Raw genomic sequence first — 21,878 nt, 5'->3', positions numbered from 1 at the left:
ATGCCAAGCGGTTAAAGTTGGCCGTTGACGCAAGCGATGTAGGCATTGGGGCTGTACTGTTACAAGAAGATGACAATGGAATTGAAAAACTGATCGGGTATTTTTCACGGAAGCTGAATGTACAACAGAGAAGATGTTCAACGATCAAAGAAGAGACTTTGAGTTTGGTGTTGGCATTGCAGCATTTTGAAATTTATGCTGCAAACAATTCATCAGAAGCAATTGTTTATACAGACCATAATCCTTTGAAGTTTTTGGAAAAATTTCGAGACATAAGTGCAAGGCTTTTCAGATGGAGTCTATTATTACAACCATTTAATCTACGTATGATACATATTGCTGGGAGAGAAATAGAATTATGACGGTTCATTTCTGATAAGTAGGGGGATGGCATGGAACTGTTAATGTATATAATATCTTGGAAAATATTTTTCTTTTAAAATAGAGGTTTAGCCTGTGGGTGTGTCTTAATTGGATTAAAACCAGCTAGTCTGGGTGCTTTGATGGGTACTAGTTTTGATATGTAAGGGAGATAGCGTTCATTTGCATTCTTTTGAATGGAGCATTGAAGAAGTGGGGTGAAAACTGACGCCTTTCTAGCAGCTACCAAGCAATATGTTTATATTACTAATAAAATTGGTACTATGAAAGGGGTTTCATTGTTCAAAGATGAAGTTCAAAGAGACAATGAGAATTTGAATTCAATCAGTGGTGGCAGGTATAACTTCAGCAGTGTTCAAGTGTGCACGGCAAAGGCAACGTGAGATCAAAAAGGAGCTGCAAGCCTCCAACTGGCTCCACAGCAACCAAAGTGAAAGAACTTCATTTTGAATTCGTACGGTGAAAATGTTTTGTCTGGTGCCTGGTTAAGTCTATGGGTTGCTGTTGCCTTAATGGAGATTAGTTTGGGAATTTGTTAAAAGCTATGATCGTAATAATTTGAAGCCATGTGTATATATTTTAACCTGTGTAAATTAATAAATTGTTTCAATTAGTTTAATGTAAAGCTTCGAGAACTGCTGGTCTGATTCCTGAATTTAGAGTCTCATCTCAAACATAACACTTAAAATTATAGGTTATGACATTTGTTTAAAGTTTCCCTCTGGGATTTTTAAATAACTCCGCTTTACCACTGCATCGGTCATAACAATACCCACTCAAGAGACTTGAGAACATAATCTAGGTGGATACTTCAGTACAGAACTGAATGAGTGTTCCACTGTTGGAGGTGATGCCTTGTGGTTGAATTGTTGAACCCTGTTCATCTGCCCTCTAGGATAAATTTAAAAGATCCTATGGCTTTATTGAAATTAGAACAGGGAAGTTATCCTGGTATTCTATCGATATCTAGCCCTCAATTAATATCATTAAAGCAGGTTATCTGGTCATTTGTGCCAGTGGTATTTGTGGGACCTTGTGGCTGTCTTGCTGGCTGCCAGACTTTCCTACATTATTGCAGTGACCACACTTAAGTGGTCCTCCATTGGCTGTGATGCACTTAGGAATGCATTAAGGTTATGAAAAGTTCAATTTAAATGCACATTCTTTCTTATTATTAAAGAAACTGAACTGGACTAGCCATATAAATACTATGTCTACAAGAGCAAGTCAGAGGTTAGGAATCCTGTGGCTAGTAACTCACCTCCTGGCTCCCCAAAGCCTGTCCACCATCTACAAGGCACAAGTCAAGAGTGTGATGGAATATGCTCCACTTGCCTTGATGAATGCAGCTCCAACATCATCAAGAAGCTTGACACCATCCAGGACAAAGCTTGATTGGCACCCAATCCGCAAACATTCACTCCCTCCACCACCGACACACAGTAGCAGCAGTGTGTGTACCATCTACAAGATGCACTGCAGGAACTCACCAAAGCTCCTTAGACAGCACCTTTCAAATCCATGGCCACTACCATCTAGAAGGACAAGGGCAGCAGACACATGGGATCACCATCGCCTGGAAGTTCCCCTCCAAGCCATTCACCATCCTGACTTGGATATATGTCGCTGTTCCTTTGCTATTGCTGGGTTAAAATCCTGGAACTCCCTCCCTAACAGCACTGTGGGTGTATCTACACCACAAGGAGTGTAGCGATTCAAGAAGGCAGCTCACCACTACCACCCCCAGGGCAATTAGGGATGGGCAATCAATGCTGGCCTAGCCAGGGACGCCACATCCCATGAATGAATAAAAAAACATAGCTCTAACATCTTTGCATCAGGTAATACCTGTATGCAGTTACCTTTTCTGGTACCTTGGCTTTGCCTCGCATTGTCTGTTGCCATCTGTTATCAACATCAGTCAATTGATAGCCTACCAAATAACATTGAAGAAACCATCGAAATGAAATTTGAATATGATTTTGATCTTCTCTGCTCATTTAGAAACTCTGGGACCTACAGGGAGTTAACTGAGAAAATAGATCAATTCTAATGAATGCACACCTCCATTTAAACTTGTTTTGTTTAAGTGACTAATGGGATCCAACAGAAATTGGCAGCTCTAGTGTAAGTGTAAACTGGAAAGGAATTTAAGTAAGTAGATTTCGATAGGGGAAGATAAAATTCTGAGCGTAGACAATAGAGGGAGCTATAGTTGGCTCTCTGCTAACAGCAGTGATCAGTCTTTTTGCCTTTCCCAACCTACCAATGTTTAAGGAATAAATATTAAATATTTAAATGTCTTTTGGTTATCAAATGTTTCCAGGCATTGTATCTAGACCATCGGGAATCAAACATTTGTGGATCCTAAAGGTCTTAACTGGTTGCAAGGTTGAAGAGTGCATTTTGTTTGTAGCAGTCAACAATTTGGTTTTTTTTGAAGAGTGACTGGGGAGGTACGGAGCATCATTTACCTTTTTTAAGTGATGTTATTTGCTAAATATCTTTCGGTTATAAGAGATTCATCATATATGCAATGCATGTGAGCATTTCAGCTATTTTTATTATTACTTTTTCGAGTTCGATTCAGACTGAATTTTTTCTGGTTTAGATTGGGTGGCTGAATTACTGAGTAACATCCTGCCAATAACACCATTATCAGTAAGTGCAATTTGATGTCAGCTGCTAAACCTAAAAGCTGCAGTGCTTATTATTAGAGGCAGATGCTATTTACTTTTATAATTGTGTTACTTTACATTGTTTTAACAATACTCAAACCTAATGGAGTTACAAAACTGTAAACTAATCTCAGAATTGGTACAACATGAATGGCAAGAGGAAAGCACCTAGAGTGTTGTGGTTATAAATCCCAGCATTAAGTTACAACAGTCCCAATGTCTATTATATCTTTGATTCATGCTGACATTCAGGCAGAATGATTAACTTTTGTACAACCTTACTTTTAGTATTATCAAAGGGCAAATTACTTGCAGACGAATACTTGGAAATTCTGTGTCCAGTTTGTATTATGAGCCATTGACCCACTGAGCTATGTATGCTAGGATATGTTTCTTTATTTCACATATCATTTAAATCTATAGTTTGTAGAGGACAGCTCTTGTGAAAAAATAGACAGTGAATTGTCATAGGTACTAGATGGAATATGTAAATTATTTTTTTTTCCACTTATGATACCATTTCTAGTAATGGACTTTAAATGATTGAACAAAAATGATTTGCTGTTTTTATTATGGTTTGGCATTTTTGAGTGATCGTATGTGATGCAAGTAAGAGAAATCAGGTTGAAGGGATTGGGACAAATGCTTTCAAATCCAATGCTTTATTAAGGAAAAATAGGCCAATGTTCCACCTCCTGATTATTAACCAGTTGCTCGACTTCTCAGATGTTGATGTCAGAAGTTCAGTGTTGGATTTGGCTTTGATCTTTCTTGCAGTGTGCTGATTCTTACTCGTAAGGTTCCCCCATAAATAATGACCAATATTCAGGGATGTTTCAGAGAGTCTCCAGTCCCTGTGGAACAGTATCACAGCAAGGAGTCAACACATTCAGAAGGGAGAAGAAAAAGATTAACAAGAGAAAAGCTGCTGAAATGAAACATGTTCTTTGAGTTCTTAAATTGTGCAGTCCATAACTCATAAAATATTCAATGCTGAATTAAGTTGCCAAGTCTCCAAATTCATAGAATTGTTCATACAATTAAAAGCTGTCAATTTATTGCTTTACATATTTATAATCTTAAAAGATTTTAATTTGAACTTCCACAATAATTTTGGCTCAAAGTTACTGAAATAAGAGTTCATATCACATTTGCAGAATGTTTGTGATGGTGGCTTGCAAACCTTTGCTCATTTATAATTTCTTTTTTAATGATTGTAACAGAGGTGTTACCTGATTGATTGATTGCCTGATGCCTTTGGTGGTTAAAATAGTAAGGAATAACTTGCATTTATGTAGCACGTACTATGCCCTCAGGATATCCCAAAGTGCTTCACAGCCAATTAATTACTTTTTTGAATCACTGTTATATAGATGTGACCGGTGAGTTCCTTTTGGTAGTGATTAGGCGATGAATGTTGGCTGGCAGAGCCGGAAAACATCGCTGCATTTCTTGGAACAATGCCATGTTATTGTTTATATTATTTATATCCACCCAAGTGGTCAAACAAAGTTATATGTGAAAGACATCAGCTCTGGCAAGGTGACTCCTCTCAATGCTGTACTAAAGTCCTACACTGAATCAAGTTAGCCCTTGTAATAGGCATTTCACTCATACAGCAATATCACAAATGTTTGTAGGCTATTGTTTTAACATTAAATCTGAAATTCTTCTTGGCTTTCATTGCTGCATCTAAAGAAAGGTTCTTGATAATGCAATGGAACTATTTAAATGAAGAAGAAGAATTTTCAAAGAAGCAATGCTAGAATAAAGGCACATTGTAGACACACAGAGGCACCAAGGGAGCCAATGTCATAGAGTTGATTCTGAGCTCAATACAGGAAGATGCCAGGTTTGATACTTGGTCTGTACTGAGACAGCCAGTGTGAGCCGGTGATGATAAGGCTGCTGTAGTTGGAGCTGGTGTCTTCGGGATGGGTGAGACAGAGAAAAAGTAGCTAGATTTCAGGATACTGCTTTCTATCCTTTGACCCCTTGTCATATAGCTTGCTAAGTAGCTAAATAGATATGAAATTGCCACCGTAGCATCTCACCACCATAACACTGATAGCTACTTGTAAGTATCTGCCCCTGCAACAGTGCCACCGGCCATTTTGAGATCTCGGTTAGTCTGTAAGACCAGGTGACTTTCCTTTGTCTTCTCACTGTTTGAAGCAAATAACATGGCTTCTGCTTGTCACTTCCGCATACTAGCCCACCTGTGATAATCATCTTTCTTCTGTACTGCACTGGTACACAAGGCAATAACCAATCGATGCCATCCAATTCCCTTGCAATTTTGTTTCCAGCTTTTGTAGTTCCAAGTGCACTGCACTTGTTGTAGAATCTTCCAGGCAGCCATTCAATTCATATTGTCTCTGCTAGCTCTTTGAAAGAGACATTCACTTTGCCCCACTCCCCTGCTTTTTTCCCATAAATCTGCATAGAGTTTTTCTTGCTCGATCTCTCATACTTTTCCCTCATGTCTTCCAATTTCTCGTCTGCTTAGAGTTTCTTGTGCCAGGCATTCTCAGAATACAGCCAATATAAGTCCATCTTCTTAATTGTGCTGTTAGTGCTAGCCTCTGTTCTCTGAGTTTTACTTACATTCCTCATTTGGTTAAGCCATTTTAAGCTGGAGTACTATGTGCAGTTCTAATCGCCACATTATAGGAAGGATGTGATTGCACTGGAGGGGGTGTAGAGGAGATTCACCAGGATGTTGCCTAGGATGAAACATTTAAGTTATGAAGAGAGGCTGAATAGACTTGGGTTGTTTTCGTTGGAGCAGAGAAGACTGAGGGGCGACCTGATCGAGGTATACAAGATTATGAGCGGCATGGACAGGATGGATAGGGAGTAGCTGTTCCCCTTAGTTGAAGGGTCAGTCACAAGGGGACACAAGTTCAAGGTGAGGGGCAGGAAATTTAGGGGGGATGTGAGGAAAAACTTTTTTACCCAGAGGGTGGTGACGGTCTGGAATGCACTGCCTGGGAGGGTGGTGGAGGCGGGTTGCCTCACATCCTTTAACAAGCACCTGGATGAGCACTTGGCACGTCATAACATTCAAGGCTATGGGCCAAGTGCTGGTAAATGGGGTTAGGTAGGTAGGTCAGGTGTTTCTCACGTGTCGGTGCAGACTCGATGGGCCTCTTCTGCACTGTGAAATTCTGTGATAAAGAGCTGTCAGAGGTGGAGGAAGTCAAAACGTATGGACTGAAAGCGCAAACTCTCAGTATCACCAATGTATAACAGCTAGCTTTATTGTGTCGCTGACTCTGAAAGGCTCTTTTATTTGCTTATGCATTCATTTTGTTAAAACCCCTGTTAAATTATTAAATCACATTATCCCCAAAATTATATGGCAAGCAGAGGTAGCATCAGAAACAAATATAAGATGATTAAAGAACACAAATTGTTGAAACTTAAGGATTTTCTGCTGAACATAGGACAAGAACCGCTTATCTGTATATCTCTTGTATTCTCAACTTTGTTTCTATGGTCAGTGTTCATATAGTAACATGTAATCATGCATAATTATTTCCAAAAGTGAAACCAACTGAAATTTATCCTGTACTCATTATTTTTTATAAATTTTTACTCAGTTAATTTGTTTGTTTTCTCTAAATTTGTCACAGGATCTTCATGATTTTAGTTGTTTTATTTAAGAGTGGTTATGGGTTTTTTTATACATTCATGAGATATAGGTGTCACTGGCAAGGCCATCATTTATTGCTCATCCCTAATTGCCCATCCCTAATTGCCCTTGCGAAGATAGTGGTGAGCCACTTTTTGAACCACTACAACCTGTATGGTGTAGTTAAACCCACAGGTATGCAGAGTAATTCTCTAATCATATTTGAATAAGTCAGATGGCTGAAGGTAACCAAGTGTTAGCATCACCCGACCACTGTTTCTTCATTTGCTTCATCTTCACGCCTGCTTTTCTTAACCTTCATAAACAGTGGACCATGGGCCTTAACCAGCTAATCTGTCCGAATGATTGTGGTGGGAGTGATTGGTTTATTTGTACTATGCGGGATACTCCCTAATGAGCCCAAATAAAGTGCACATAAAGCACTTTTGTTTCTTTGGGTGGAATTTTACAGCCCCCTCACAACAGGGCCATAAAATGCGGCAAGCCATTCAAAAGTCAATTAACTTCAGCGGGTGTAAAATCCACCCTTTACTTGCCCCATTACCGCTTTCTTAGGCCTTGCACCACCACCCTATTTTCATTTAATCTCTCCTGCCTTCCATCCTATTACAGGGCTTCCTTTTTGTTGTTCTTCCCATCCCCTGCCCTTTCACTTGCTTAAAACCTATTACAGTTCTAACTTTTCTCAGTTCTGGTGAAAGGTCATCAGCCTGAAAGCCAGATATTGCCTGACTTGCTAAATATTTCCAGAACTTTGTTTTTATTCCGCTTTTATATGGACATTTTTTTGTCCAGAAAGCTGCTCATCTGCCTTAATCCCTATGTTAATTTTTTTCTTAAGTGGCTATTTGAAAGAATCTCCAAGATACTGATAATTTGACTCATCTCAGTAGGAGATTAAATGATTATTCTCCACGCTATTGTTCAACATTCTGGCTAGGTAAAATTATAGGCAGTGTCTTAATAATAAAAGATGGGGGTGGAGGGTGTATTGGGGAGGGAAGTCTTTTGATTTGTAATACTGCAATTTACTACAAATTGCCTTCACGTTTTTAGGTACTGAGCAATACAGTGTCTATGAAGGCTACGCCGATACCTACAAATGGGTGAGGAGTTGCAGCGACAAGATTCCAAGGTATTGGCTTAAAAGTGCAGCTTAGATTGTATTTAGCAATTATGTCTAGTTCTTCAAAAATTACTTTCCTTTGTTTTTCCTTTTATGAAGCTGGTTAACAAGGCCCACGGGTGGCAAAATCAAAAAAAACTCTTGTGGATCCTGTTTTCTGTGAAATACAGGGAATAACATTAAATGACCTGTATCCTGTATTGTTTATCAGTGTAGTTATGCATGCCACAACGTTTCATTTCTGAACTCTGTTATAATTTATAAGTTAAATTTCCATTAACTTTTTGTGTAGAAAATCTTTTCAGAAAATCTCTAAGTTAAAATAAGCTGTTAAATATTTCCTTTTTTTATTCATTCTTGGGATGTGGATGTCACTGGCTGGGCCAGCATTTATTGCCCATCCCTAATTACCCTTGAGAAGACCATTTTTAATTGCCCTAGAGAAAAATGAACTATTTCTCACTACAATTTGAATATTTTAAAAAATACAACCGGATTCTGGCTCAGCATTTTGATGTGAAAGAGTGTTAAGACTTGTATTCGCATCTGTGATTTCTAATTAGACGGGTTATTTATTTTAACTTGTTACAAGGCAGAAAGCAATGAGTAGGCACCCTCTTCTCTGTCCTAGCGGAAGAATTTATTATAGAATTACTAGGGCAGATATCCCTGCTGCACCTTCTTTTCTGATGCTTGAGAGGAGCACCAAGACCTCCTAATCACAGACTGTTAACAACCAGGGACATCCACAGTATCGAGCCTAGAGCAGGTGGAATAAGTAGGAACGTTATTTGAAACTTCAAGCCTCAATCTTAGGCATGTAGCTTTATGTAGTCCCTTTGATCAGGCCCTGTGGCCCCTGATGGAGTTTGGGAATTTCTATTATCTCCTAAAATTCTAGGAGAGTGTTTCAAATCACATTGCTTCAAATCATTTGCATTCTTCAGGGCTCTCATAAACTCTGGAATCAATGAACATACGAATCAGGAGCAGGAGTAGGCCACTTGGCCACTCGAGCCTGCTTCACCATTCAATAAGGCTGATCTGAAAGTAACCTCAACCCCACATTCTTGCCTACTCCCGATAACCTTTCACCCCCTTGTTAATCAGGAACCTTTCTAGCTTTGCCTTAAAAATATTCAAAGACTCTACTTCCACTGCCTTTTGAGGAAGAGAGTTCCAGACTCTCTACCCTCTGGGAGAAAAAAATTCTCCTCATTTCTGTCTTAAATGAGCGACCCCTTATTTTTAAACAGTGACCTCTGGGGACCCATGTCTTCTGGCTATCCCTGCACTGAGGTGCAAACCTGCCTTCCTACCAGAAATTGAGGCAGCAGAATGAGCTGTCCATGGCCTGTTTTATTGCTCAGACTACCTGTGCCTATTATAGGTGCAGACCATGCTCCACCTGAGAGAGTCCATGTAGAAGGAGTGGAGGCCCAGCAAGAGGATCTTTCCACTGTCTTTTGCACTGAGGGAAAGGTGCATTCCCTGGAGGCAAGGGTCAGGAAGGTTGGGTTTATTGGGCAACATTGATAAATTACCTGAAGTAGCTCATCTGCCTGCCCTTTTCACTAGAGACAGTTGTAGAGACACCTTAGCGGGAAATAACCCAAAGTTTTATAACAATTGTGAGGTAAAGAAAATAATTACTAATTATCATGTTGTGATTCAATCTGCTCAAATCTGAATCTGTCAAAAATTATTGGTTGAGTTGCAGAATTATTTCAAATAGTGAAACTTGTTGCTAAGCTGTCTTTATCTGATGTAGCTCCTCTTTGTCTGACTGCTTTGATTATGGTAATATTGAAGCAAAAACCTTTCAGTATCCTGATGGTAAGGTTTAATTTATGCTGAAATTATGCTTTGTTGTTGCATTTTATGTTTTGACCAGGAGGAAATGGAAAATGATTGTCATATGTAAGAGTCCAAAATAGATGCCGACCTATGTAGCATAATCTGTCAAACTATCGCAGTCTATTTCTCATCCCTGCATGTTGCACAAAGACAGAATAATTAATTATTTGCTACTTACTACCTTACTCTGTAAAAAAAAATCTTGTTTGAAAAGCATAAGATTTTCTCATTCAGTAGCTTAATTCTTGCTGATCTCTAACCCAACTGAAATGTTAAGAGTATCACTGTTTTACAGAGAATATTCACAACTTTGAATTGTTGATTTGTGTGACATTCAGGATTTTTATCAATCATCATTGGATTTATCCTGTAAAATGAACATTAGATGTTCTTGTATTCTCCTGCATCCCTACAGCTGTCCAAGATATCTACACTCCTCCAATTCTGGCCTCTTGAACATCTCTGATTTTAATCCTTCCATCGTTGGCGGTTGTGCCTTCAACTGCCAAGCTCTTAAACTCTTGGGTTCCCTACCTAAACCTATCTCCACCTCACTTTCCTTTAAGACACCCCTTAAACCCAACATCTTTGACCAAGCTTTGGTCATCTGCCGTAATATCTTATTTTGTTTGATAGCACCAATGTGAAATGCCCTGGGATGTTTTAAAATGTTAAAGGTGGTATATAAATACAAGCTATTGTTTTTTTAAAAAAGATTTCCTGCTTAATTTTATCCAGGGATGCTTGGCAGAGGCGCAACACAGAAATAGTAGCTATCGATGCATTGCCTTTCAGAAATCGCTTAGATCAATATTCCCCAAATAATTTAAAGCGAGAAATTAATAAGGTGAGTGTTTTGATCTCATTACATTCTACATTCAACTATTCTGAGATAAGTAACTTCTGTTTAACCTTGTACAGTACACTCTTTTGAACAATGCCTTCTGGTGGTGTAATTAAAATTAGATTTTTTCCAACAAGAATACAGCTTTAGAAATGCTTTTTTGATTTCAACTTAAATGCATAATTTGTATGAAGCTTCAGTCTCGGGGTTTGAATTTATGAATTTAATGTGAAACTTTAATAAGTTTAATAAAGAACACAGCATAACTAGCCCAATGTAAATCACCAATCAAAATATTACTCTCAGAGATAAAAACAAAAAACTGCAGATGCTGGAAATCCAAAACAAAAAATAAAAAGTACCTGGAAAAACTCAGCAGGTCTGGCAGCATCGGCGGAGAAGAGTACAGTTGACGTTTCGAGTTCTGTTGAAGGGTCATGAGGACTCGAAACATCAACTGTACTCTTCTCCACCGATGCTGCCAGACCTGCTGAGTTTTTCCAGGTACTTTATATTTTTTGTTTTAAAATATTACTCTCCCTTTGCATTAAAGAAATGCATAAATGCCAATAAAGGAACACATTTTTAAATTATAACCCATTTAACACAAAGGAATTATATAAACGAGTAGAGAAAAATAACATGTCAGATAAACATGCACTTATAAATTACAGGTTTAGGGTGCTGTTGGTAGCAGTGTGAATCTAGCACTAAGTTTATTCTCGCAATATTTGAGCATTTCAGTCTGGCAAATGGAAATTCCCTTTATGACATGTTAGGATCCTCTTGCACATTTTATTGTCTGTCATACTGATACAGCAGATGGAATAAATAAACAATAAGTCTGTTTCTGTATTGAAATAAAGAAATAAGTTTGGAATCTGTCTTTGATTGTTCTCTAAGGTGATGTACACAATGCTATTTTTGACTCGAGCTTATGAAAATTTGATTTTGTTTATAAACTAAATGGGATTTTTTTTCTATCATAAATTCTACAAGATACAACTAGAATAGTGAAACTTTTAATGTTTTTATAAGGAGCAGGACTTAACAATATGTTATAAAAGACTAGTACACATTTGTTATCTTTACGAATCACCAGTGTCAATCTATCTGGGTATACTCTGTCAAAGATAGGAAAAGCCATTTGATAGCTTTTCCTAGATTGTGAATTTGAGCCCAAAGTCCCTTGTAGTTCAGAGATTAGATACAAAGCAAGATGTCTGGACTGACTAATGTTGTGTCTTTAAATCTCTCGCTTGCTGAAAAATGAGGTTGGCAATGAAAATAGTGACAGCTTGGAATACAAATTGCATGAAGAGAATAAATTCAGTCACTTGAAGGAAGTTTGCAGCATCATATGCAAGATTTAGATTGTCTGATTGCAGAATACATTGATGTAGCGTTTAGTGGCATGAGGTAGGAATATATAAACATGTAACATCCAAATGATCAGGCCTATTCAGGGGGGATAAACTACACAATAAGTTACTCCTCAAGAAGATGGGTAGAATTTTTTTTAATATTGTTTCTCTTCAGCATCTTGTACTGATTAGTCCCAGAGCAGCTTTGGCTCAAGCACAGTTTGCTTTTATGACCTAATAAAAGGTATATATTTTAGATTGGAGACAGTAAAATTCCATATCCCTCATTGTAAGAAATTACTTTATCTTGAAATTGTATTTTGGCAGGAGCTTGCAGTGGGGGAGGGGAGGGGGTGTTGAGGGAAATGTGAAAATTCATGCCTTTGGAATACTAGTCCAAGCAGCATTAGTTTGACTGCAACTATGCATGAAAGAATAACTAGCATTGTTTTATTAAAAAATCTGTTGTTCTGTGCTCTGAATCTTGTGCTCACTGACCACCATTAACCCATCCCCGTCCTCTAGCTCACTCCCTACACTTTCCAAAGCCATTCCCATCACTCTTCTCCGAATAGAAAAGAGAAGAACCTGCACTTATATCACACATTTCATAACCTCAGGATGTCCCAAAACAGTTCACATTTAGTGAAGTGTTTTGAATTGTGTACATTGTTGTAAGTATATAGAAATGCACTGCAAGGTCCCACAGACAGCAAATGACCAGATATTTTTTTCTCCGTGATGTTGGTTGAGGGATACATGTTGGCCAGGGCATCAGCAAAACTTCCCTGCGGTTCTTAGAAGTCCACCTTAGAAGACAGACAAGGCCTTACTAGTTCATCTGAAAGATGACACCTCTGATAGTGCAGCACTTACACTGTACTGCACATAAAGTGCGAATCTCTAGAATGGGGCTTAACATTGAGAGCTAACATTGAAGTAAGAATGACACCAAAAATATCTGCAACACCTCCGACCCTTCTAATCACTGCCCACAGCAGGAATGCTCTTTTTTGTTCTAAAGTCATAAAATGTGTCACAACCATCTAGCTACACTCTTGAACCTCCTTATTCAAAACCCTCCAATCAGGCTGAGACCATGATAGTCAAACTGACTCATGGTATCCTCTGTGACTGTAGCCACACTCGGTAAAATTACATTTGTCATATAATTTTTGTCGAAGACCAAAACTTTGTTAATGCATCAATGCCTGAGGAAAAATAAGGAGTTTTAGGCTTAGTATTAAGTCATTTGTTGTGCCTTACCACTCAGCTCCATGTATGCTGGCTTCAGTCAGATTCTTTTTTGGGGGAAGAAAGATCAATTTTCCACAAGTTAAGTTTTTTTTAAAGCAATTTTCTAACAAACATAAGGCTATTATAGGGCCCTGTCCTCGGTTATTGAGGATTTTGAGGTGATGGTGTCGCATCATTATATCAGCTTATGCAATTGTGTTTCTCTGTGTAATTTCCACTACCTAGAGCAAATAAAATGTATGTTACAATTTTAGTACAGTAGTTCAGACATCACTGAAAAGAAAGATTACGCTTATGAAGATAAAAGTGTTGCTATATTTTAAAACAACTCTAGTATATCCAGTCAAAGTTAGCCAACCTGGTTCGATTGATGCTGAAGTGATGGCTAAAAGTTACATCTTGCACACTGTCCAATTCAATTGCCAATGCCATAAAAATGGAAATTTGAAACTGCATCATTTTCATAAATATATTTCAGTTGTCCTAATAGTGTCAGGGAGATGTCACTAGAGTTTTACTGTGATAATTTTAACTGGAGTTGTACAGGTTATCCAGAAAATATAATTTATGATATCTATAGAGTATGGTTTAACTTCATTTTGCTGCTAAGTATGTTGTTGCTTTATTGTAAAATATTGTACCACTCCTATAAAAGAATCCCATTATATTTCTCCAAATGCAGTAATGTCTAGAACTAGAAAGAGTTCTAATGATTCGAGAGATAGAAAATTATGGACCAGATTAAAGTAGGTTAAAGAAGATTGGAGGGTGTATTTTCCTCCTATTTGTACCTGGGAAATGTGAAGAGAAAATGGGGTTAGAGATCCATTGCGTCAGCGCTCTGTGCCTGCAACACTGACTTGGGACTTAATAAAATGGATGGGACTAAGTGTGCCCCTGGAATATGCAGACCTAGCATAGACATAGATTAGGCAATAAAAGAAAAGAAGGAGCATGCATTTATAAAGCACCGTTTACAACCACATTTTGGCCCAAAGTGTTTTACAGCAGATTAAATTCTTTTGAAGTATAGATCATTGTAATGCAGGAAACATGGCAACCAATTTGTGCACAGCAAACTTTTACAAACTGCAATTAAATAGATGATCAAATGATCTGGTTTAAATGTTGGGAAGAGCTGTTCTGCTTATCTTCGAATAGTGCCATGGGAGGTTGTTCCTGACCATCCTGCTTCACTTTCCTCCAGTTATGCTCACGTGATATGGGAAGAAGCTTTTTTTGTGACCTTGTGTACAATTTCTAATATGTAGCAACAGCCAGGTGGCCCTGATGCCAGTGGCCAGGATAGCACCTGCAGCTCCTCAGGGCTGCAGCTGCATGCCTGTTTACTGCCACTTGTGCCCTATCCTCACCCTTCTCTCCACACATACACACACACTCACACCCACCTCTATATGTCTCATAGCTCAGGCTGAATTCAACTACATTTACTGCATCCTTTTCATTTTGGGGTATGAATTGATAACATGTTGGTTGATACAGCAATGTAATTTACCTCTAAACAACTGGTGCTTTGTCCAATACTGTGGCTGCCCGATGATCATAAGCTGCTCTAATGCAAATTTTAATTAACCTTTTTGAAATTGACCAAATAAAAATGTAGTGTAACTAGTGTATTTAAAATCTTTCAGATTTTGTTGCAACAGTTATCCCACTGATAGTGATACCATTGATTTCCATTCATTGTGAAATGGCATGGGAAAAGAGGATTGAGAACCAAACAGTGTGTGTGGGTTTTAATTTCAATGCGGAGGAGATAGCTCACAGTGTCTCTAAACATGGTGTTCAATTCCCATGCAAAGATCCAAACCCACTCTAAATCTCAGGACATTACAGTTGGCTCCTTTCAGCAAAGAAGTTTCTCCAGTTCTCAACCCAAAGAAATGTGTGGCAGACAGCCACATGTCCACCAACTTAATAAAAAATGAGCAGCAATTCTGAAGAAGCTGTCTTGAATAAGATCAAGGTAATTAAATGAATTTCACCTCTCTGGAAATAGTACTAAAGTACTGCATTTTACTTGGCTGACTTTCAGTATCTCTGGTCAATTCACTGTTCACTCCTTTCTCAAGATTTCATTGTTTTGATTAATATACTGAAGCATACAATAAGATGGCGATGAGGAAGACTGGAAATTTGTCTTTCAATAATTGAAGAATGTTTAATTGAACAGTTTATCATTTTTTACTTGCCAGCCACTCCATGCACGATAATTATGTGCTATAGCGCAGACTCCAATCAGCCAAGTTTCAAATTATCCAAACACGATGTTGTGAATTTAAAAAACACCCTGATTTCATGAGAGCAGTAGTCCCACTGATTATTAGTGACAGTTTGGATTGCTATTCATTATATATAACAGAGAGGGAAATACAAGGATGAAAATGCAATTAGACATCTAACTAGCTGTAACTCTGTAGCCAGGAATGCAGTTTGTGAACACAGTTCTATAAAGGGGCTCACTCAACCTATCAGGAAGGGGAATGCTGATGGCAGTGTTCAGGCTGGAAAACTATTTTCGGCACCACTGATGAAAATAATTTTGTGACACTGTAGAGCTGTTTCCACTGATAAAATACAACACTTCAAATCCACTGTTACCAACTGTGGCATCAGTGCAATGTTACAATAAACATTGGATCTCCCTGATTTTTTTTAATTGATGCCTTTACTCAGGAGGCTTAAGAACTGCAATTTGAAAGAATAAGAGGTGCTGTGCAATTATTCATGTGACGCAGTTCACAGTGGAATTATGGACTTTTAATTTCGATTTCCAAAATTTGATGATCGTCAACAAACTTACTAATTATAGCTAACATGGGTCTAATGGAAAATTATCATATTCCAAATAGGTATAGCTTTGATTTGTTGCTATCTATATCATATTTAAAACACAACAGGTTGGTCTTTTAAAAGAGATTCCTCTTGAAGCTGTGCAATTGACTGTCGTTAGGATAAGTGATTTGGTTTGGTGCTACATGCCGCAAATCTCCATGGTTCCTTTGTGTTTTGGGATTGCTGCTGAATGCCATAGTTATGCATTAAAAAGCCTCAAGGGTGGAAATGAGGTTTCTGAGCTGTTCCGAATAATGATTAGGCACTTGCCCTAACTATCATACTGTAGTTTTAAAAAGAAACCAAATGTGCATAATGGAATTTTAATTGTGTTCTCTGCTTCCTACTGCTGATGAAACGAGCTATTATTCTTCAGAGTAACTCTGCCTTCCAGATATTGTTTTCAGTCTAACTAATAATTTCACAAATTGGTTGAATTAGGAGTTTTAGCACGGGATAGCCACTGCAGCATCAATACAGAAGGAGGCTATTAAGGCTCGTTGTGTTTGTGCTGGCTCTTTTCGAGAGATGGCCAGAATTAATCTCACCAACCTGCTGTCTTCCCCAGCTAGCTATATCGCTCCCTGCTAAAAGCCATTACAGAATTCTGTTTTGGTTTCTGTCAATCACTAACATAATGAATTACATCCCTGCCCCATAAATGTAAATCCTTTTATTGTTTAAGGAGATTTAATTTTATTGGGTCACTTAATGCAATTGGTTATACTTTTTAAAAAAGTTTACCATGGAGCTGGATTTTACATCCCCTACCTCGTGTGTTTTCGTATAATATGTCAAGTGCCCAGCCCAGCACCTTCCCACCCATCCTGGACCTGTTCCCCATAATACGGAGATGGTGAGTATGGCACTCACTAGCCTGCCTGTCCTTAGGCCTATTGAGGCCTTTAACTGCTCAATTAAGTGGCAATTAAGAACCTCAAACTGCCTCCACTGCTATAAAGTGCTGGGCAGTGGCAGACGGGCCAAAATGTAATGGCTGTTTTTGAAATGGCTTCTTTGTAAAGGTGGGAAGAAGGGGGGCTCATCAATCAGGGAGTGCCTGGTGTGCATCGAGGGCACCCTCCCCCTCTCCCAATGTGTAACACTCCCCACTTTATCCTCCCTGCCTGCCCTCCAAAACCGCCTCTATCCGCCCCCCCCCCCCCCCGCCCCCAAAACCCCTTCTCCCCTGCCCTTGGCTCTCCAATCCCTCCCCGCCCTAAAAGCCAAGGATTTAGCTGTCTCCGGGTCACCAATCCAATCAGATTAGCCAGCAGCTCTCAAGGGTAGGATTTCCTGTCCACTGAGCGGTGGAAGTCTGACCCTCGGCCTGTTTAGCCCACTCCTGGCATGTTATTGCTGCGGGACAGGCTTACTTTCCCTCCGGTGAGGTGGGGGGGTGAACAAGCAGTCTGACCCCTTGTGAGATCCAGCCCACGGAGTCTTATTTAACAAAACTTAAGCTTTCAAGTAGCCAGTGCAGTTTCAGATTCCGACCCACTCTACAGTGGAGAATCAGTCCAGAAGCCACTAACTTGCAAACTCCTTTCAAAAAACACTTTCAAAAATCCACATTAAATCGAACCTTAAAGACGGTGGCAGATAGCAGAAAAGAAAGCAATAAAGCAAATAGGATGGAACAGTTTAATTCAGCTCTAACATACAGAGAAAGCAACTAAATTAGCCCCTAGTAATAGCTTGCAAATTGTTCGTATGCACAATTTGGTTGCACTCAAGTAACACAATATAATCAAAGTATACTGAGTTTTAATTTATACAGATCGTGCTTTAAATGTTTATTTCTGTGAAGTAGAAGTGCGTACAATTATAAATTCCGAATGCAGCAGAGTTACGTAGACAAAATATTGCACAAGGGGCTTTGCTGTCATCAGCCTTAAAAGTGAAGCTCAAGCGTGTGAGATCTGAAATACAAAGTTTTAATTTTCAGTTTATATTTGCTGGAGATTGTCACTTTGACAGTTGTCAGTGTGTAAAGAATCTGTAGAAATCTTGCGCTTTTTGTCAGTGAGAATTCCTGCACCCTAAATCCACAATAAATGAATCTTGTAAACTTTAGTGACAGTTTAATTGGAAAACTAAATCAACAGCCCAAACACATTTTGTAGTGACAAATTGTTCAATCATATAAAGAGCATTTGCATCTAAATTAGAATAGAATTATGAATCACTAAATTTCACTTGTGAACAGATAAACTCTCCTAGCTGAATTTGAGCATGACTCTGCAAAATGTTTGTCAATAATTCATTGAGTTAGTGAAAGTGCTGAGTCTGCAGATTTCACGTACCATGAACTAATGTAAACCTGAGTGTGGTAAATCATGAACCATTTTTCAAAACATTGAGAATTGGCAGTCTCAGTAGGATTGATCATTAATTCATTTCAATTGCTGCTGTTCCAAACAAAACGTCAATGCTGAGTTTTGTAGCTCCAGAGTAATGTTTCTGATTTTTTGTTATTGTGTGTTTGTCATTGGGCCATAATTTCCGAGCTCCAGGGCGGTGTAACAGGAGGGTATGCCAAAGTGCGCTAGGACCCAACCCCCACCCCCACCCAGTAAATTCCCAGGTAAGGTTTGCATGGCAAATGCCTGGGAAGTGCAAACTTCCTTTGGGCAATTGCCCTTGTACTGGGAACCATCTGAAAATGCGATTTAAATCCAAACTTTGGATGGTCCCGACTGTGTTACACCAATGATTACCCAGAAAAAGTTAGAAGAATTAAAACCACTTCTAGCTTCTGGGTAACTATTGTACAGACCCACACCAACATCCCATTGGACTCCTCCACTAAACAGGACTCTCTCCCCCACACAGCCTGACTATTCCCACCCCCAACCCTAGCTACCCTCACCCATGGGACTCCCCCCACCCCATAAGACACCACCCACCTAGAGGGAGGCCCCCCCCCCCAAACCTAGAGGGAGTTCCCCTCCACCCCACCCAAGGAACTCTTTCCACCCACCCCCCCCCTCCTCCCCAAAACAAGGCTTGCTGACTTTTCCACCCACCTCCCGAGGCCCGAGCTTCCACCCCACCCCGCCCTGGTAGGCCCAACCGACTCCCCCTCCCGAGGCTCGATCCAACACACACACACACACTCCCCCACCCCCACCCACCATAAAATCCCAATTCCACCCGCCCCTCCCCCCCAAAAAACCTGTAGAGAGACACCTTCTCCCCAGCCTGTCAAATACCTTTACACTTGGCTGAACCTTTAACTTACCTGGTTTGTGGCAGCTAGTGCAGCAAAGGGGTGCATGGCCTCCTTACATCCAACTCTACAGCTCTCAACGCGAGGCCCTGGGGACACACTGCACAAATCTCACCTAGCCTGAGAAAATATTTCAGGTATGAAAATAGGAGCGGAGTGGCAATCTGCTGATCACCACTGTGCAGAAGCTCAGACCCATTAAGTTATTTGCCCTATGTGCGAGTTATTAGTGAGATGACATTCAGATACCCAGATTAACAGTGCAGAATTTTTGTTGCTCATGGATCTTCATCAGTTGTCACTTTACACTGCGTTCTCCTCATGAAATGTACTTTGTCTGAAATACCTTACCCAATTTTATGCATCGGTTAATAGCTTAATTTGAATTAACAAGGAAATGTTGCATAAATACCCGCAACTGTCTCAGCAGTGAAATGTTGTAATGTTCAGATAATCAAAGAACTGTCAGTTAGCTCAACAAAACCCAGTTTAAATTAAACAAAATGGGTAGCTAGCTACTGCATAAATTAGTTCAATATTGTTACGAAAGATGAGCTCCTTTTGTTCAGATTTTCCCTGTTCTATTTTGACAGTGTTTTGGTCACAAAGGCTTTAGAGCAACCCCACATAGAAATATTTTGAGGTAATAAACTATCACATGTTACTTCTGAGAACAGATCTCATTTTATTCTTCTCCTTTGCAAGAAACATTAAATTGGGCTATATGTCTCTATTCTGGTGGTTCAGGTGTATTTTAAAGGTCCCACATCATTATTTGAACAAGATTGGGGATTCTTTGAATGTGTTAAGCAGCATTCATTCCTCAACCACCCTGCCAGAAACTAACTGGTTATTGCTGTAGTGGAAGCTTGCTTTGTTCAAAATGGCTACCACAAAACAGGCACTGGACTTCAAATAATTAATTGTGTATGAAACATTTTGAAACGTTTCAGAGAATTGCAAAAAAAGTGCTTCTATAAATGCAACTTTCTTTTATGCATTAATATTCTGGAACTGAAAACATCAAGCAGAACTTCAGTGCAAAAAGCTCAAAATAGAAACAAACATGGGTTGATGATTTAATGATTCTTTAAACAGAAAAAAAAAGAATATTTTCTTGGCAGATGAAAGACATATCTATTGGAAACCTAACTGCCAATTTTGCTCGAGCTTTAAAACTGGCAGCAATTAATATTGTTGTTTGGATTCATCGGTTGTCCCCTGTTTATTTTTTGTCAGTGAGACTTATTATGTTAGGAGAAGGAAAACGGAGCAGTAAAAATTTTCTTCCTATCTTTTTTTATTTTGCATTTAATGCTAGTAAGGACAAAGTGTTATCTATTCCCAAATAAGTAAACTAAAAACTCATTCTGTAAAATAAGCTAGCTCTTGGACCAACTGAATATGTAACACTAGTACACCACAATTTAAAAATTTAATAAGTGTCAAACCACTTTAAGTTGCAGTCATAAGGCATTAATAATTAAAATAAACTGTTGAGTGTGTATATGTTTGTATCATGTCAGGTAACCACAATGTTTATGTTCTTTATTCCTTCTTTATTCAGGAGGAATAGTAACCTTACTTAATTAAACTAGAGCTGCTTGGTTTGACATTTATACCAAATTTCCTTAGAAGGAATTGTTACTGTTTCTGAAGTCCGTCATGTTCGTACACAGGAAGTCCAGCAACAAATACAGGAGACTGCAGTACAACAAGATACACATGAGGATTTGTAAGGATTGGAAAAGACATTTAGGTTTAATAAGCTTGCTGCTCTTTAAGAGATAATATCCATATATGTGCCATATCATCAATCCCTTTACCATCCAGAAATGTCCCAAATTGGCTCTTGGACCTATTTGTCATCTGCTTCAATAGCCTTTCCTAGTTACCTGGTCCCCACAACTCTGTCACTTGGGTGGAGAAGTTTTGTCTGATTTCCCCTCTCACTCTTAAACCAATATTCAGCCCACCCTCAACACCACCACCAGCACCCCCCCACCCCCACCACCAACAACCCAAACAGGTTTTTGTATCTGTGTCAAATTTGTTGATTTTCTTTATAATCTTAAACTTTAATCACAGCACCTCAAAAGTCTCTTTTTCCAAAGAATATAAAAAGCATTTCATTTATGATACAGCTCCCCTAACACCCTTCCTTTTTGTTCCTTGCTCTTATACTAATTATTTTACCCTGATCCACATTGAATTACATTTGTCACCGCTTTGCCTGGTCAAGTTTAATTTTCAGTTTTATGTTTCTCTGAATCATTTATTATTGGTAATATTTTTTCCTGCCCACTTCTTTTGGTGTCATCCACAGACAAATCTGTCCCAGTCCATACTATATATTGATCCTTAGATAACCATTGAGAAAGATTGCCAGATCAGTTCTTAGGACACCTAGTTCAATGTATTTCTTTCCATCCTCTCCTGTTCCATGCTATGATTAATTTTCTATTGTGTGACTTACTTAAGAAAGAAAAAGACTTTTGTTTATGTAGTGCTTTTCAAGACCATCAGATATCTCAAAGCGCTTTACAGCCAATAAAGTACTTTTTTTGAAGCGTAGTCACTATTATAGGAATCGCAGCAGCTAATTTGCGCACAGCAAGCTCCCAC

The 21,878-nt window shown here is 38.9% G+C and overlaps 1 protein-coding gene across 2 annotated transcripts in view; it reads left to right on the top strand.

Annotated features, from left to right (window-relative positions):
* parga (poly (ADP-ribose) glycohydrolase a) overlaps window positions 1–21,878 on the top strand; it is a 178,697-nt gene that overhangs the window by 145,841 nt on the left and 10,978 nt on the right. For both annotated transcript variants that reach the window (XM_078530846.1, XM_078530845.1), the window contains exons 14-15: window positions 7,774–7,852; window positions 10,439–10,547. In XM_078530846.1, coding sequence (XP_078386972.1) covers window positions 7,774–7,852; window positions 10,439–10,547 — 188 coding nt within the window. The remainder of the gene's footprint in view (window positions 1–7,773; window positions 7,853–10,438; window positions 10,548–21,878) is intronic.

The sequence above is a fragment of the Cetorhinus maximus genome, chromosome 27, assembly GCF_964194155.1.
Source record: "Cetorhinus maximus chromosome 27, sCetMax3.hap1.1, whole genome shotgun sequence".
In the NCBI taxonomy this organism is placed as follows: Eukaryota; Metazoa; Chordata; class Chondrichthyes; order Lamniformes; family Cetorhinidae; genus Cetorhinus; species Cetorhinus maximus.
Note: the sequence above shows the minus strand (reverse complement) of the source record. Positions and strands in the feature narration are given on the sequence as shown.